Source organism: Vipera berus (genome assembly GCF_964194415.1).
Source record: "Vipera berus genome assembly, chromosome: 3".
NCBI lineage: Eukaryota > Metazoa > Chordata > Lepidosauria > Squamata > Viperidae > Vipera > Vipera berus.
In genome coordinates, this window is record NC_138204.1 from 84,618,928 (window position 1) to 84,635,550 (window position 16,623).

The window sequence follows — 16,623 nt, forward strand, 5'->3', positions numbered from 1 at the left end:
ATTGAACTGTCTGGCCTCAAATTTTAAACGTTAAATCTGGAAAAAGCCAGGCACTGCTCATCACCTGCCTAATACCATCCCAACAGTGAAGCTGTTAGGGGCAGCATCATGCTGTGGAGAGGTTTTTCAACAGCCAGGATTGAGAGACTGGTCAGCTTTGAGGGAAAGCTAAAAGGAGCAAAGTACAGGGATATCCTCAATGAAAACATGTTCCATAGCTCTCAGGACCTCACACTGGGTTGAAGGTTCATTTTCCAACATGACGACGATTCTAAGAACACAGCCAAGATAAAACAGGAGTGGCTTAGAGACAACTCTGTGAATGTCCTAGAGTGGCTCAGCCAGAGCCCTGACTTGAACCCTACTGAACATCTGTGGAGGGACCTGAAAATGGCTGTCCACTGATGGTCACCATCCAACCGGACTGAACTTGAGAGGATTTGCAAGGCATAAAATCCCCCAATCCAGGTATGCAAAACTTGTCGCTTCAACAATGTATTGAGGAAAGGGTTTGAATACTTATGCCGATGTGATATTTGAGTTTTTTTGTTTTTAATAAATTTACAGATATTTCTAAAATTCTGTTTTCACTTTGTCATTATGGGGTACTGAGTATAGATTAATGAGGGGAAAAAATGAATTTAAACAATGGTAGAATCGGGCTGCAGCATAACAAAATTGACAAAAGTGAAGGACATTTTTAAGGAAGAGTTAAACTTAACTGTTTAGTATTTGTTAAATCATGAAAAAGGTTTTATTATATAGTTACATATACACAAAGTTAAAATTTCAGTAAATAGCATCATTTCAAACATAATTAAATGGGACATGAACTGTAGATCATCTGATACAGAGAAGTCTCAGAATGAGAATTAGTGTTTTTCTTATTTTTCCCCCACACATCGCTCCCAATTTTAATTGCTTACACATAATTTCATTTTTCCTTTTAAAATGCTAAGACACTCATGTAACATTTACACATCATACAAAATTCAATATACATTTTAGGTAGGAGTACAGTTATACAAATATATACAAAATAGATATTATTTGTAGTTAACATATTTGATCAAATTCATTAGCAACTTGTCAAAAACAAATGCACATAAATGTTGACAAAAGTTTTCAATCCTTTAGAATGAAGTATGACCATTAATTATATAAAATAGCACAAACAGGCTTCTAGATTGGAAACTCTGTTAGTCTCCAGTACTTGAAGTTAATTAAAAATAAGACACTCAAAATAATCAGATATTCCGTATCTGCTATTTCTAGTGTACACATCCATTTTGATTGCAAATTGTTTATGGAACATAGTTGTTCACAGAGCATTAAACTATTGCACAAGACTGTCCCTTCTGAAGAGTAATGATTTTCCATGTTTGTGAACAGCAGCTGTGGTTCTTGAGAAGGCAACAATTATGAATGCACATCATCTAGCATGAGAAACGTACAAAGGAAGAATAATTAATACTGTTAACCACCCTGTATCTTCTCAAGTGTACTTCATGGCAATAGTGTTAAAGAGAGATTAGGCAAACACAGATGCAAGGACCAAGTCAATCTGAGTGCTTAATGCTAATTTTCTTAATTACGGAAGAAGCTCTTTGAGAATGAAAGCCAAACTTTTCACAGTGATCACACCATAGTAGAATAAGACTCCATTCTTTTTTTATTTTTTTCCTTCTGAGTATTTGTGATCAGTGATTCAGTGTTTTCAATATCACTGTCACTACTGTCTACCACTGTTGGATTCAGGTCCAACTGGCCAGTTCTGCTGTGCAAATGAAAATGGATCCCGTCTTCTTGGATGTGATTGGATATAAAATCTTCATCTGAAGAATGCAGTGATTCATCATCTCTTATCAAATGGTTCACGATATGAATCCCATCTAAAGTGTTTGTGCCTGGAAAAGCTTTCTTACTTTTTAAGCAACTGATCTGTCAAAAGAAAAAAAAAGACATTTAAAAGAATAAGAGAATGGGTCCTTTGTCTTCTTCATTTCCATCTGTGAACCAATCGCTTTTGAATTATGGCTGCAATTGCAAGAGTAGACTTTCAGTATATGCAAATCATTGCTCATTCAGTTTTAGAAGAAATTGAAACAGATGAAAATATTATATGTCTGCAAACTGGTCCTGAATATCTTTACATAATGACAGCTTTGAAGAAAACATTCCAATGATAAATGTGTTTAACTAGACATTTGGGGCATTGATCTTTCTAAAATTGTTTATTATTATTGAGATGAATTTCAATCTTATCATTCAAGTCACATGTGAATCATTTATAATACTGGAAAACCCAAACATCAACAGACCTGAGCTATACAGAAAAACTACAAAAAAGAACACAACATTTTGTAGATGTATGGTTGCATTTTGACTTTGGTGCATCATAGGCTGATTCTCAAAAGCATCTGGAGGGGGGTTCATGGCAAAAACCAATTGTAATTTCATTTACATTAAAACTGAGTTAAAAAAAATGAATTTAGTTACACTAAGGTTTGCCATTTGACAATTTTGGTGAACTCTGTGGACCTCAGATTGTATATTTTATACAACTGTTTTGTTTTTGCAATGTTCTGCATATATTTCCTCCTCACACCTTTATAAAACCTATTATTTTTGTTTTTATGCTTGATCGTCTGAGAACATGACAATACACACTTAATGATGTTAGAATATTGTAAGGAATTCTGTTGACATTATTTAGAATAAAAAAAATACTTTGTCTTTTCCACTATGCAAAATCAAACTCTACACGTGAAAAACATATTACACATCCAGACATGTCAATTAATATAACATTATTATTAATGAGCAGATTTAAAATATTTATAGTTTGTTGGTACTAGAGCTAATATTCCAGACAAAGTGCCTGTTGACGAAGAGAATAAGTCATATTCTAGAAATTTTAAGTCCATGTTGCTAACTTGATTCTAATAAGTGTTTCAATACAAGTGTCTTTAGGAAACAAACCATGTCAACCACTAATTAGATCTAAAATGAAAAAGATACACACTCAATACCTCATGCATAGGGTATTAAATAAGATGTTGAATCATAAACGGTGAGGAACCACTAAAAACATGCCTTAGATGTTAAAATCATAGTATAAAATTACAACAGTCTTTGTTTGTAAAAGCCCAGAATTGCAGGATGCTCAGAAAAAAATATCTAGCAAGATGTCCCATTTTAAGATTCTTTGCACCTTTGCATTATAGTAAGAAATAATTTTTGGCAAATGCCAGGAGCCTTGCTCAAATCAGATATTCCATAAGCAAGATTACAGCATTTTCAAATTCAAATTAGAAATTGGTCAAATATGCTAGAGTTTAGGAACTTCAGTCTTCTAGACACTATGGGACTCAAATTTTATGAGCTCCAAAGCCAATGGGAAATTGCAGTTCAGTAAAATCTGAAAAGCCGTGTGTTATCCATCTCTACTTTAAGCACTATCAAACTGATTTGTACACTAAAGTCCACTAAACTTTGTAAAGGTTTTTCCCCCCAAATATTAAAACGGAAACACCCATCCAATGCAAATCATCATTAAGTAACCTACAGATTATCTCAGTGCCATGTAATATTGAAAGAAATTGAAAATAATTCCAGAAAGCTTTTGATTTTTTTCCCTCCTGTTGATATTCTTCTTAAAGCCAAATTAACTGCATCTACAGTATTTTGGCAGAATAAATACTCATCTTTCTGCATTCAAGATATAGTACAGTAGAAAAGCTGCAAGGCATAGCAATATCAGCCACACCCTACTTGGTTTTAGTTACTGCATGCAGACTATCCTAAAACAAGAAATACAGCAGGAAGTGTAAGGCATGTTCTTAAGTTGACCAGATGCTTTGGATTAAAATTTGGTGGAATATGCAAAAGATATTTAAGAAAAGGATAAAGTTTTCTCCGCAATTGTTTTTATTGGGTATTATTACAGATACTACTCTTATAGATACAAAGTTGATGTTGAAGTTAATTACGGCAGCGAGACTTTTAGTAGCACAATATTGGAAGAAGGAGGAACTGCCTACTATAGAAGAGTGGACTTTGAAAGTTTCTAACTTGGCGGAAATGGCAAAGATTTCAGCATATTTGAAAGACCAATCGCAACAGAGATACATTGTGGAATGGAGAAGATGGATTGAATATATTCAGAATAAATATGGGACTAAAAAGTATCATTTAGCATTTGAATAAGTAGCGGATTTTTATGACGTATAATTAGTTAGTAGTTATTTTATTAATATTTTGACTATGGAGAGTTAAAGTGTGATAGAATTTAATGTTTTATTATTGTTGTTAGCATATTTTAGATTATGCTTGTTTGTATTATTATACCCTGTATTCAGCTCTGGGAAATCGGGGAGGGGAGGGGAGGGGGGGGTTGGGGAGAGGGGAGGGGGAGGAGGAGGTTTTTTTGTATTCAAAAATGTATTGTAAAACTTTTCAATAAAAAAAAAAAGTTGACCGGATGCTGAGTGTTAACATGTCTTTAAAAAGTCTTATTGGCTTTGAATCTTTCAAATGTTAATTGTGGCTTAACAGATGGACATACAAGTCATCCTTTCCAGGATAGTAATGTACACCTAAGAGATCACCTTAAGGTAACGGCGGGGAGGGAAAGATATCCCATTCTGGAGAAAGCATGGCAACAGAATAGAAATGTTTTCTGCACCAATAGCTGAAGAAATACACTTCATAGCTTTGCTTTTAGAAAGGGAAAACGAAAGAGAACGAGAATTGGAAGAAAGCTATGCTTTTAAAAAAAATATTTGGAAGAAATGTGGGCTGTGGAATAACTAAGGAAGAATATTTGGATATTTCAGAAAGCTACTATTGGACAGAATTCTTGCTCTTGCAGTGATAGTATAAATGCCTTACATACGGTCACTCACGCCCTTGTGACCTCTCGTCTGGACTACTGCAACGCTCTCTACATGGGGCTACCCTTGAAGACCACTCGGAGGCTCCAGCTGGTACAGAATGCAGCCGCGAGAGTTGTGTTGGGAGTTTCCCGACACTCCCATGTTACACCTCTGCTCCGCGAGCTGCATTGGCTTCCAGTTGTCTTCCGGGTGAGATTCAAGGTATTGGTAATGACCTACAAAGCCCTACATGGCATGGGTCCGGAATACCTTGGGGAGCACCTGCGGCCGGCGTCAACTTCCCTCCGCCCAGTACGCTCCCACAGAGAGGGCCTCCTCAGGGTGCCACCGGTCAAAGAATGTCGACTGGTGGCCCCCAGGGGGAGGGCGTTCTCTGTGGGCGCGCCAGATTTATGGAACCATCTTCCGGTCGAGCTCCGGATGGCGCCTGACCTCCGCTCCTTCCGGCGCGATCTCAAAATCTAACTTTTCGAACAAGCTGGCCTGGCCTGATGGGATGGGGCTGGGTTTTATTAATCTGTTTTAACCTTTTTTAATGTGTTCTAACTTATTCAAAATCTTAAAAGACGATGCAGTAAAAGTGCTACACTCAATTTGCCAGCAAATTTGGAAAACTCAACAGTGGCCACAGGATTGGAAAAGATCAGTTTACATTCCAATTCCAAAGAAAGGCAGTGCCAAAGAATGTTCAAACTATCGCACCATTGCACTCATTTCTCATGCTAGTAAAGTCATGCTTAAAATTCTACAAGCTAGACTCCAGCAGTATGTGGATCGAGAACTACCAGAAGTACAGGCAGGATTTCGAAGAGGCAGAGGAACTAGAGATCAAATTGCTAACATCCGCTGGATCATGGAGAAAGCTAGAGTTCCAGAAAAACATCTACTTCTGCTTCATTGACTATGCTAAAGCCTTTGATTGTGTGGATCATAACAAACTCTGGCAAGTCCTTAAAGAGATGGGCATACCAGACCATCTTATTTGTCTCTTGAGAAATCTATATGCGGGCCAAGAAGCAACAGTGAGAACTGGACACGGAACCACTGATTGGTTCAAAATTGGGAAAGGAGTCCGACAAGGCTGTATACTGTCGCCTTGCCTATTTAACTTATATGCAGAGCACATCATGAGAAAGGCAGGGCTAGATGAATCAAAAGTTGGAATTAAGATTGCCGGAAGAAACATCAACAACCTAAGATATGCAGATGATACCACTCTAATGGCAGAAAGTGAAGAAGAACTAAAGAGCCTCTTGTTGCGGGTGAAGAAGGAGAGTGCAAAACTTGGGTTGAAACTAAACATTAAGAAAACCAAGATCATGGCATCTGGCCCTCTCAATTCCTGGCAAATAGATGGGGAAGAAATGGAGGTAGTGACAGATTTTATTTTCCTGGGCTCCAAGATCACTGCAGATGGGGACTGTAGCCAAGAAATTAAAAGACGCTTGCTCCTCGGGAGGAAAGCCATGGCAAATCTAGACAGCACACTAAAAAGCAGAGACATCACCCTGTCAACAAAAGTGCGTATAGTCAAAGCTATGGTCTTCCCAGTTGCAATGTATGGCAGTGAAAGCTGGACCATAAGAAAGGCTGAGCGCCAAAGAATTGAAGCCTTTGAACTATGGTGCTGGAGAAGACTCCTGCGAGTTCCTTGGACTGCAAGGCGATCAAACCAGTCAGTCCTAGAGGAGATCAACCCTGACTGCTCTTTAGAAGGCCAGATCCTGAAGCTAAAACTCAAATACTTTGGCCACCTAATGAGAAGGAAGGACTCACTGGAGAAGAGCCTAATGCTGGGAAAGATTGAGGGCAATAGAAGAAGGGGACGACAGAGAATGAGGTGGCTGGATGGAGTCATTGAAGCAGTAGGCGTGAGCTTAGATGGACTCCAGAAGATGGTAGAGGACAGGAAGGCCTAGAGGAACATTGTCCATAGGGTCGCGATGGGTCGGACACGACTTCGCAACTAACAACAACAACAAACTTATTCATGGGCATTGTTGTTTAATCGTTTTTAAATTTTGTATCTTGTTTTTTAATATGTATTGCCCTGTTCACCGCCCTGAGTCCTTCGGGAGAAGGGCGGTATACAAATAAAATAAATAAATAAATAAATAAATCTGAATTTCACATCCAAAGCGATGGGCAGATAAGATTATAAGTACTGTGTGACAGAACATATACTTTTGAAATAAAAGGGATGATCCAGACTGTGTAGATAAGGAAATAGTAAGATTAACCAGTCAAGTCTCTTTTTTTTGTCAAGCTTAATTCTGAGTGACTTCGTACATATGTCTAGGTAGCTTTCCTGGCAATGTATGCAACTGATTTGTCATCTCTTCTTTCAGATTTTTTTCAAAGCTTCTCAATTTAGCCTCCAGCATTGGGATTCCATAATGCTCTCTGACCTACGTAGTAACCAAGTCTGATCCCACAGTGCTTAGCTTTTTATGATCAGCCAGCGTTCACCAGATGCTGCCACTCAACTGGATTGCCTGAAGTTAAGTATCAGAAAGCTAGTCTGTCAAAACTACAGGCTATTACCCCAACTATCTTTAGCTTAAATAATGTTAGTAGTGATTGCAACTGATTTCCCTAGCAATGTCTTCAGGCACCTTGAAAAAAAGCAGAATTAAGAAATGAACCAAAGGACCCACAAACCCACATCTCCCACACTGACCCTGGTTATCTTCTTGAGAACACAACATAGCCATGCTCCAAAAGACAAAAAATCATACTGAACTTTTTCACAACATGCTCTTACCTGTAGTTGACTGTTACACCCAAACATAAGCAAGAAGAAAAAGACAGCAGAGAAAAAATTAGAAGTATTAAACCATTTTAATCTAAATTTTAAATGCAACAAACCAAGGCAGCCAGCCATTTAAGATTCAGATATTATCACTGGCCAGTGTGTTATTTGGAGAAGAAATGCAGCATAATTACAAAAATTCCTTAGTTAAAGGATTTCTTTCACTTAAACAACACCAGAAAGAATATATTGCCGTACAGAAATTTCCAAGAATATGAAAGAACTGTTACCTCTATTATAATTGGAACTGTACCTTAGTAATGGTGCTAAGAATTGTCCCAAATCTGTGATTTTATAGGTTTAGAATTTAAACTACTGTCTGAGATGTTTCCACCAACTTCTCTTATATCCAAAACCAGAAAATATACACTCTGGAATTATTTACAGCTTTTGTTCCTCTGAGGCACACTGGTTACTTTAAAGTTAAAATGTAGGCAACACAAATTCCAGTTAGAGATCCATTGCATCATAAATCTTTTGGTTCTCTAATTGTGAAACGGTGATATTTCTCTTCCAGAGTTTGAAAGTGTTGATCACAGATGACATAACTCAAAACATACTTTTATTCATCTGCACTGTGCAAGCTATGCAATATGCAAGTTGTATATTGGATGACATCGCCAGGGCTCGTTGCCTTGGAAGAGTGAGGAAGATTCTCAGGGATGACTCACACCCTGGACGGTATCTCTTTACTCTCCTACAATCCGGTAGGAGGTATAGCAATATAGCCAGCCGTACCAACAGGCTGAAAAGTAGCTTTTATCCGTGGGCTGTTAGGCTTTTAAATGGGACATAATCTTATGCAGAATTGACTTGGGAGGCCGGTGTGTGGTGTAGTTGGTTAACATAGTGTGGTGGGATGGAGGGTTTGTTGTCACTGTGTGTTGGGGGGAGAGAGCACGGGGGGAGGCTCAGCTAATCTCAATGTACACATGTTGTACTTTGACAATAAAGGTTTTTTTTATTATTATTATTATTATTATTATTATTATTATTATTATTATTATTATTATTATTATTATTATTATTATTATGTCTGTGTAATCTTTTTTTTCTTAACTTACAATTTGCATGTGAAGTTTACTTTCACAGCTTGTTTCTCTTGGTAGCAACACAATTAGGAAGCCTACTATTATTACCGAGAGATAAGACATTAACCTTACCTGGGTTGGCATCAGAAGTACAAAAATAAATAAATAAAAATAACCTGATCAATCAGAAGAAGCCCATTAAAACCTTTTAGACTGACAAACTTTATTGAAAGGCAATCTGGGTTTGTGAACTATCATGTGCTTATGCATCATGTGCTTAAGCTATCATGTGCTTAACTATCATGCTCATTCATCATGTGCTTATGCCTTTTAATAACAAGTTGTTAATCTCCAATCAAATCAAACTTTTATTAGGGTCAAATAATCTGAAATTGTAAATCTGAAAAGGTGCTGATGGACTCCTTCTGTTAGCCATTGCTTACCATAATTAGCCTATCTTGTATCTTGTGAGCTCTTTGGTTTTGGTCTATACTTATTTCTCCAGTGAGGTAGGTAACCATGTTGAGATACAGGTAGTCCTCACTTACTGATCATGATTTAGACCAGCAATTCTGTCGCTAAGCAGCATGGCCATAAAGTGAAACATCACATGACTGTGCCTAGCTTATGATGTCGGTTCTGGCTGTGACCATTAAGTGAATTACCTGTAATTATTAAGCATGATACGATGTGACCATGATTTGCAATGGCCTGCCATTTTTCCCATTGTCTTTGCTTGTTGTGAACGTTACAAATGGGAGATCATGTGACCACCAACTGCAACCATCCTAAATGCGTGCTCGTCGCTACAAACTTGAATCATAGTCACATGACAATGGGGATACTGTGATGGCTGCAACTGCAAGGACTGTTCGTTATGTCTCATTATTCCGTGCTGTCATAACTTTGAATGGCTGCTAAATGAGCAGTCAGTAAGTGAGAACTACCTGTATTTTCCAGTGCTGTGCATGGTGGGTAGAGAAAGATTATATTACTAAAATTGTATTAGCATAGGTCATCATGCTATTTTGCTAAGAAACTTTTCATGTACAGGCAACAGGACTGGAGAATGAATGGCTTGTGTAACAGTTTAATTTTCATTAGCCCACACCGTATCTCGTAAGGGAAACTATTATACCACATGATCTAAGAAAATGTAAGAAATACGCTTAGTAATGATTAATTCTCATGGCATATGTCATACAAATGAGATCCAGAATCAATTCACGCATACATGAGCCATTTATAATTACTTCATTTATCTGAAATAAAGAACATCTTTCTTCCCAAATAATTCACCTTTAAAAGGGAATAGTCAATTTAGATTTCCCAACAATACGACAATATACGTAAGATGCGGGTAGGCATAGGGTAGGAGAGAGGGAGGATTTTATTAATTTTGGGGGTGGTGGAAAATGCTTTTCTTTCAGGTAAGCGCTATAAACATAAAACCTGAATATTTGTAAATGGTTCAAATGTCCACATACTATTACGATGCAGTTTTGTTAGAGCTGAGCGTGTTATGACACTTCACTTTTACAGAAATGCCTAGGTAATTAGACGGAAAACTAAAGTTATGCGTATCTTAATTCTGAGTATATATTTATATTCTAAATATCTGGATAAGATTTTTCTAAAAAGTCATGGGAGTAGGTTTTGTAACTTTATCACTTATCTAAAGCTAAACAGCAAACCGGAAAAAAAGATTTTTAACACTAAGATATTGTAGTGCTAGCTTGACAAAGATGAAAACTTGTGATACATTGAGACCAAAAGATTTCAAGTAAGTCAGAACAGGAAACCAATAACTTGATCAAGGAGGGTTCATGAACTTTTTGATCACTGTGCTAATACCATATAATCAAAAGTTTTGAAATCTTAAAAGAAATTATGTGATTGAAACGATAGCATGCAATCAGAAGAACATGTTTCAAACTCAATTCTATAAGCAACTTTGCTTATTGCAAAACAGATCCTAGCGCCATTTTATTTAGCACAGGGGTCCCTGACCCCTAGGCCGTGCCCCACTATCGGGCTGTGGCCTATTCGCAAGCAGACCACGTGAACAGTCGGCCAGCACACACGCACGCACAGATCAATTTGTGCACATTGAGCTGTGCACACATGCATGTTGGTGTGCCGCTCACGCGAGTCAACACCTGCACACAGGTGCGTGCCAGCCTGCTGCTCATGAGCTACGTTCCCCTCTCCCTCCCTCAGCTGGACCACCAAGCCGCAAAGGTTGGGGACTGCTGATTTAGCAGGTTTGAAAGACTTATGCTGATAGTAGCAAGTATAGGATTCAAATACATAAGAAGTTAACTTCAACATAACATGATAATCCTCAGTAGCCATCATTAATTTTAAAGAAACTGAAGATATATTGAGAAATAATAAAGAGGTGTAAAATGAAAGATTGCTTAAGAGATCAGTTATGGCCTCATTAAGTCAGATTGAAAAAGGAAATTTTTCACTCTACTTGAGTTGAATTATAATTTACTTATAATTCCTTACGATTCCTAGTCAGTATTATTTTCTCTACTAAATTTTTCTACTAAAATGTAAATATTGACAATACAGGTTTCACAAAGTCATTCCTCTGTTCCTTACCTCAATGAGGTTCCAAGAAAAATAGTCCTCTGCACTTCAGGTTGTGTAACATCATTAACAACAACAAAAGAGACTGACTGATTGATTTAAATTCAATTCATATGATCTCCCCCTCCACACCATGGAACTGGGGTGGATAATAATCAGTAAAAGCTACCCTAAAATTACAAAAAAAAAATATGAAAAGACATCATACTTGAAACAGCTTCCACTGGACTAAGGCAGGGGTCTTCAACCTTGGCAACTTTAAGACTTGTAGACTTCAACTCCCAGAATTCCTCAGCCAGCAAAGCTGCAAGTTGAAGTCCACAAGTCTTAAAGTTGCCAAGGTTGAAGACCCCTGGACTAAGGCAACAAGACAGTTTAATTGTAGGAAAGCAATGGAAATACAAGTAGTCCCTGGTCACATGACATCTTACTTGATGATCCCTTCTCTCAACAATCCAGGATTCCAGGCTCAATTGTGGTCCTACGTTGAGGACTACATGTAGAGTGAAATTTCTGCCATGATGGTGTCAGAGGGTAAGAAAGGGAAAGGAACTATCCAGCTGAATATAAATTTATTAAATTATTAATTTAATACATTAATTTATTCATATCTAGTTGGACCATAAAAAAGGCTGAGAAGCAAAGAATTGAGGCCTTTGAACTATGGTGCTGGAGAAGACTCCTGCGAGTCCCTTGGACTGCAAGGCGATCAAACCGGTCAGTCCTCGAGGAGATCAACCCTGACTGCTCTTTAGAAGGCCAGATCCTGAAGTTGAAACTCATTGGCCACCTAATGAGAAGGAAGGACTCACTGGAGAAGAGCCTAATGCTGGGAAAGGTCGAGGGCAAGAGAAGACGGGGACGACAGAGAATGAGGTGGCTGGATGGAGTCACTGAAGCAGTAGGCGTGAGCCAAAATGGACTCCAGAAGATGGTAGAGGATAGGAAGGCCTGGAGGAACGTTGTCCATAGGGTTGCGATGGGTCGGACACGACTTCGCAGCTAACAACAACAACAGCTGGATATAAATAAAAAAGCTAGTACAATCCTTGGTTCCATTAACAGAGGCATAGAATCAAAATCACGTGAAGTATTAGTATCGCTTTATAAATCCTTAGTAAAGCCACTCCTGGAATACTGCATCCAGTTTTGGTCACCACATTACAAAGAAGATGTTGAGACTCTGGAAAAAGTGCAAAGAAGAGCAACTAAGCCACTACTAATTAAAGGCCTAGAGACAAAAACAGTTGCAGGCTTTGGGTTTGGCTAGTTTAGATAAAAAAACAATTAGGGGTGACATGATAGCTGTATCCCAGTATTTGAGCAGCTGCCACAAAGAAGAGGGGTCAACTTATTTTCCAAAGCAACAGAGGAAACAGTGGTTGGAAACTGATCAGAGAGAAGCAACCTGGATTAAGGAGAAACTTCCTAACAGCGAGGACAATTAACCAGTGGAACAGTTTGCCTTCAGAAGTTGTAGGTGCTACATCACTGGAAGTTTTTAAGAAGAGACGGACAGTCACTTGTCTGAAATGGTATAGGAGGTCCTCCTGCTTGAGCAGGGGGCTGGACTAGAAGACCTCAAAGGTCCCTTCCAACTCTATTCTGATTCAACTAAATTAAAAGTTGCTAATTATCTTCAACACAGAGTGGTAAAATCTGCAACATGCAAGTATTAAATTTGTAGGTTACAGCTTTCAGAAAATTCTGGGGTAAATTAGAAAATAACATGATTTTGGATTTAATTTGGAAGAAGTGCTTCAAAACGCACAATGCGACAAACTCAGTTCCTGTCTCTGATTTATTAAAAGAGCTACATCTGTTTCCAGCATCATCCTGTTACAATGGAAATCTCCCTGTAGCAGCCATGTAATCCCTAAAAAAAAAGGATATGGCTGTTGCAAGTTGCAGACAGGGTACTATGCCCTCATTCCCTTCTTTCCTGAAATTTGTCTTTTGAACGGAATCTGAGGCCCTAAAAATGGCATAAAAAGGGAGACACTTTAAAAAAAATGCAATAAGGCCCTCACGTTTAATAGCTATCTAGCATGAACAGTAGTTCTGTTTTTCAAGAGTAGATACACTCTTCAGCATATCAGAGTGAATAAAGTGACTTTAAAACTGAGGGTCCATAAAGCTGCTATGTTAGATTGGGTATTTGCTAACCACATGACCTCACAAATGCTATCTTATCGCATCACAGTTTCCTCAGACTGACCACAATCGCTAAAAATCTAGACTCCACCAGCATAGATGCTGAGAATCTGACACGTAATAACAAAAACAGCAACTTTTAGTTGTCCAATAACTTTGCTGTTGTGGGAGGACAAATCTGGTGGTGTGGTCTTGTCTTACTGCATCTGTGAGATACCGTACAAGGAAAGCACATGATTTATTGTTCTGAAAGCTTTTGCCACAAGTTGGAACACTCACATTTTAAATCTGAAAACATATTTTTCCTCTCTCTTTGGTGTCAGAAGATCATGAAGCAGAAGAATTTTAGACAGTGTTGTGTTTTATCATCATTCCAAACTCTGTGCGTAAATGTCAAAAGTTTGTATTATTTATTTAGGTTTATATGACCATCTAGCTCAACTTCACGACTTTGGGCAATGAATGGCAGTTAAAAACTTAGAAATTAACAAATCCATCCAAGCCATCAACATAATCGTCCCAAGGGCTCCGTCACATCTCTGATGGCATAACAAGGTTTTGAAAGATGTCTGAAAGCCACCAGGTTGTGGCTAATCTAATCTTCCATATGGTGATGCTCCAAAGAACAGGCACCTCAGAAGGAAAAAAAATCTTTTTCTGGGCCCTGCCAGATAGCACTCTTTAACAGATGGGACCCATAATGTGACTCTCTTGCAGGATCTGATGAGGAGAAATTCTTAGAAAACAGGCAGGCTCAGATACCAAATTATATTAACAGCCAGGTTCCAAACCATTTCTTCAAAGATTACCCACAATACTTTGTACTGAGACTAAGTAAAGGATGGAAGCCAACAGTGCACTCGGTGTAATAATTGGGTCACACGAATCTCCTATTAACAACTTGGTTATTTTATTTCTGGATCAACAATTTGTTTTTGGATCTTTTCCTAGGTAGTCATACGATGTTATTCAGTTGTAATGGAATTAAAACACAAATAAAAACAACTGATTTTTGTGGTTTTAAGAACATAAATTTCACATAATCCTATTTTTTAGCACTACCCGAGAATCCCTATTTTGTTATTTAGTCTGAATAATTTATCAAAGTAATTATTTAGCATTTACAATTGTCTAAAAGTAGAATATTTGCTCTGTATTAAGCCCATTTTGTTTCAACATAAACATGATCGTAACAAGAGATAGCAGATCTATCAGAATATTTTACCAACTGCATCAGGAGAGAAACATCAGATGAGTGATAGCACAAGGTTCATTGGGAATAGGAAGAAAGAATTTTTAGTTTTCAAGTTTAAGAAAAGAAAGTGAGATAGTTTCAGAAAAGAGATCCCCTATCTAAATAATCTCTGCAGGTATTTTATGATCTGCAATGATTGAAAACCTTCCATTAAAGATATCAATCAAATGTTTTTCAGCTAAACATTTCCTTACCAGTAGGATAACCTGTATCTGAACAATTCTGGCTCTAGATTTTGTTTACTTGAAGATCCACAATCCAAAGGATAAAGTTACAATAAACTAAAAACTTTTTTTAAAAAAATCTAGGCTTATTGCTTGCAGCGGTGAAATATAAAAAGGTCACATAAGATTAATATCCTTCAACTATGCTTCACAACAGTTAAACGTAACATACCTACAGATATGAATTTATTTTAAAAATAGGGTATTACTCGGTAGCCCTTGACTTAATGACTATTCAAAGATATGACAAATACTCCAAAAGGTAATTATGACCCAGTTCCTAAGTTCTCATGGATGCCACCTCCCATAGTCACATGACAGCATTTTGGGTGCCCACCAAATTGACCTGCATTTATAGCTGCTTGCAGTATCCTGTGGTCATGTGACCGTGGTTTGCATTTTTTTTTTTTTGCTGAAAAACAATTATTTTTCCCCCCAGCAAAAATGCCCAAAAGCAAAAAATGGGTTTACTTAACATGTGTAGAGTTCGCTTAACAACCATGGATTTGGTTAATAAACAAGGTAATTTCAATTAAAGACTGCCACAAAAAAGGTATAAAATGAGGGCAGACACATGATGCCCTGCTTTTATGACCATCGTGACTTATAATTGTAATTGGCAGGCTCCACTATAGTCTTAGGTTGAGGACTATCTATATATCAATCTCATTTTTTTTTTTATAGAAAAGTACCTTTTTTAAAAAAGGCTAACGATACTTGAAATTGAGGAACATGTAAAACAGAAGGCAGAAATAAGTTACACAAAGCAATGGCACAGAACAAAAATATCTGATAGAGGAGATGGTTGGCATTACAAATCAGATATGGTATTGCTAATGGGTTTCCTGCGTAGAAGCCGACTGCTATTACCATACAGAGAAATTATTGCCTGAGAATAAAAAAAAGGAGAGGATCTAAAAACACTTCATAATGCAACAGTCACACACAACCTGCAAATCCAGGATTTTTCTTCATTTTATAACTGGAAACCACTATTTCTTCCTTCTACTTCCCAAGAAACTTTGTGGTCTGCCAGTGTAACCTTATCAATTCTAACCTTATATACCACTCCTCTAATCTACATGACACATTTGTTCCTTGGAGTATCCAACAGGAAGCCAAAACAACTGTTCAGGAATGCAGAATATATGTAAATGCCACTAACTCTAGTTAAAGCAACTGATAAAATAGAGAAATAGTACAAATAAGAAAATAATAATAAATATATCTGTAGTTTGGACTCAATCTTTTCAAGAGCCAACTGAATCAATTTATCTTCCTGAAGAAGCCTGTTTTTGTATCAAGCTGACTCATGTTAACACTTATGATAGTTAGCAGCATCTAAAGGTAAAGGTAAAGGTTCCCCCACACATGCGTGCTAGTCGTTTCCGACTCTAGGGGCTGGTGCTCATCTCCGTTTCAAAGCCGAAGAGCCAGCGCTTGTCCGAGGACGTCTCCATGGTCATGTGGCCAGCATGAGTAGACGCCAAAGGTGCACGGAACGCTGTTACTTACAGCATCTACTTACAGTCAAAAAAATGACTGCCCAGGTATAGATGCAGGTCATTAAACCAATCCTTTTAGAAAGTCGCTTTGCAAAGATTCCCAGCTAATGAAATGCAGGCACTGTGGTTTATGCTATAGTACACTA

The 16,623-nt window shown here is 37.7% G+C and overlaps 1 protein-coding gene across 3 annotated transcripts in view; it reads right to left on the reverse strand.

Annotated features, from left to right (window-relative positions):
• Nucleotides 1-735: 735 nt before the first annotated feature.
• The window catches only part of EVI5 (ecotropic viral integration site 5), a 93,957-nt gene continuing 78,069 nt past the window's right edge, over nt 736-16,623 (reverse strand). For all 3 annotated transcript variants that reach the window (XM_081324340.1, XM_081324339.1, XM_081324338.1), the window contains one exon: nt 736-1,941. In XM_081324340.1, the coding sequence (XP_081180466.1) occupies nt 1,639-1,941 (303 nt within the window). In that variant the 3' untranslated portion in view covers nt 736-1,638. The remainder of the gene's footprint in view (nt 1,942-16,623) is intronic.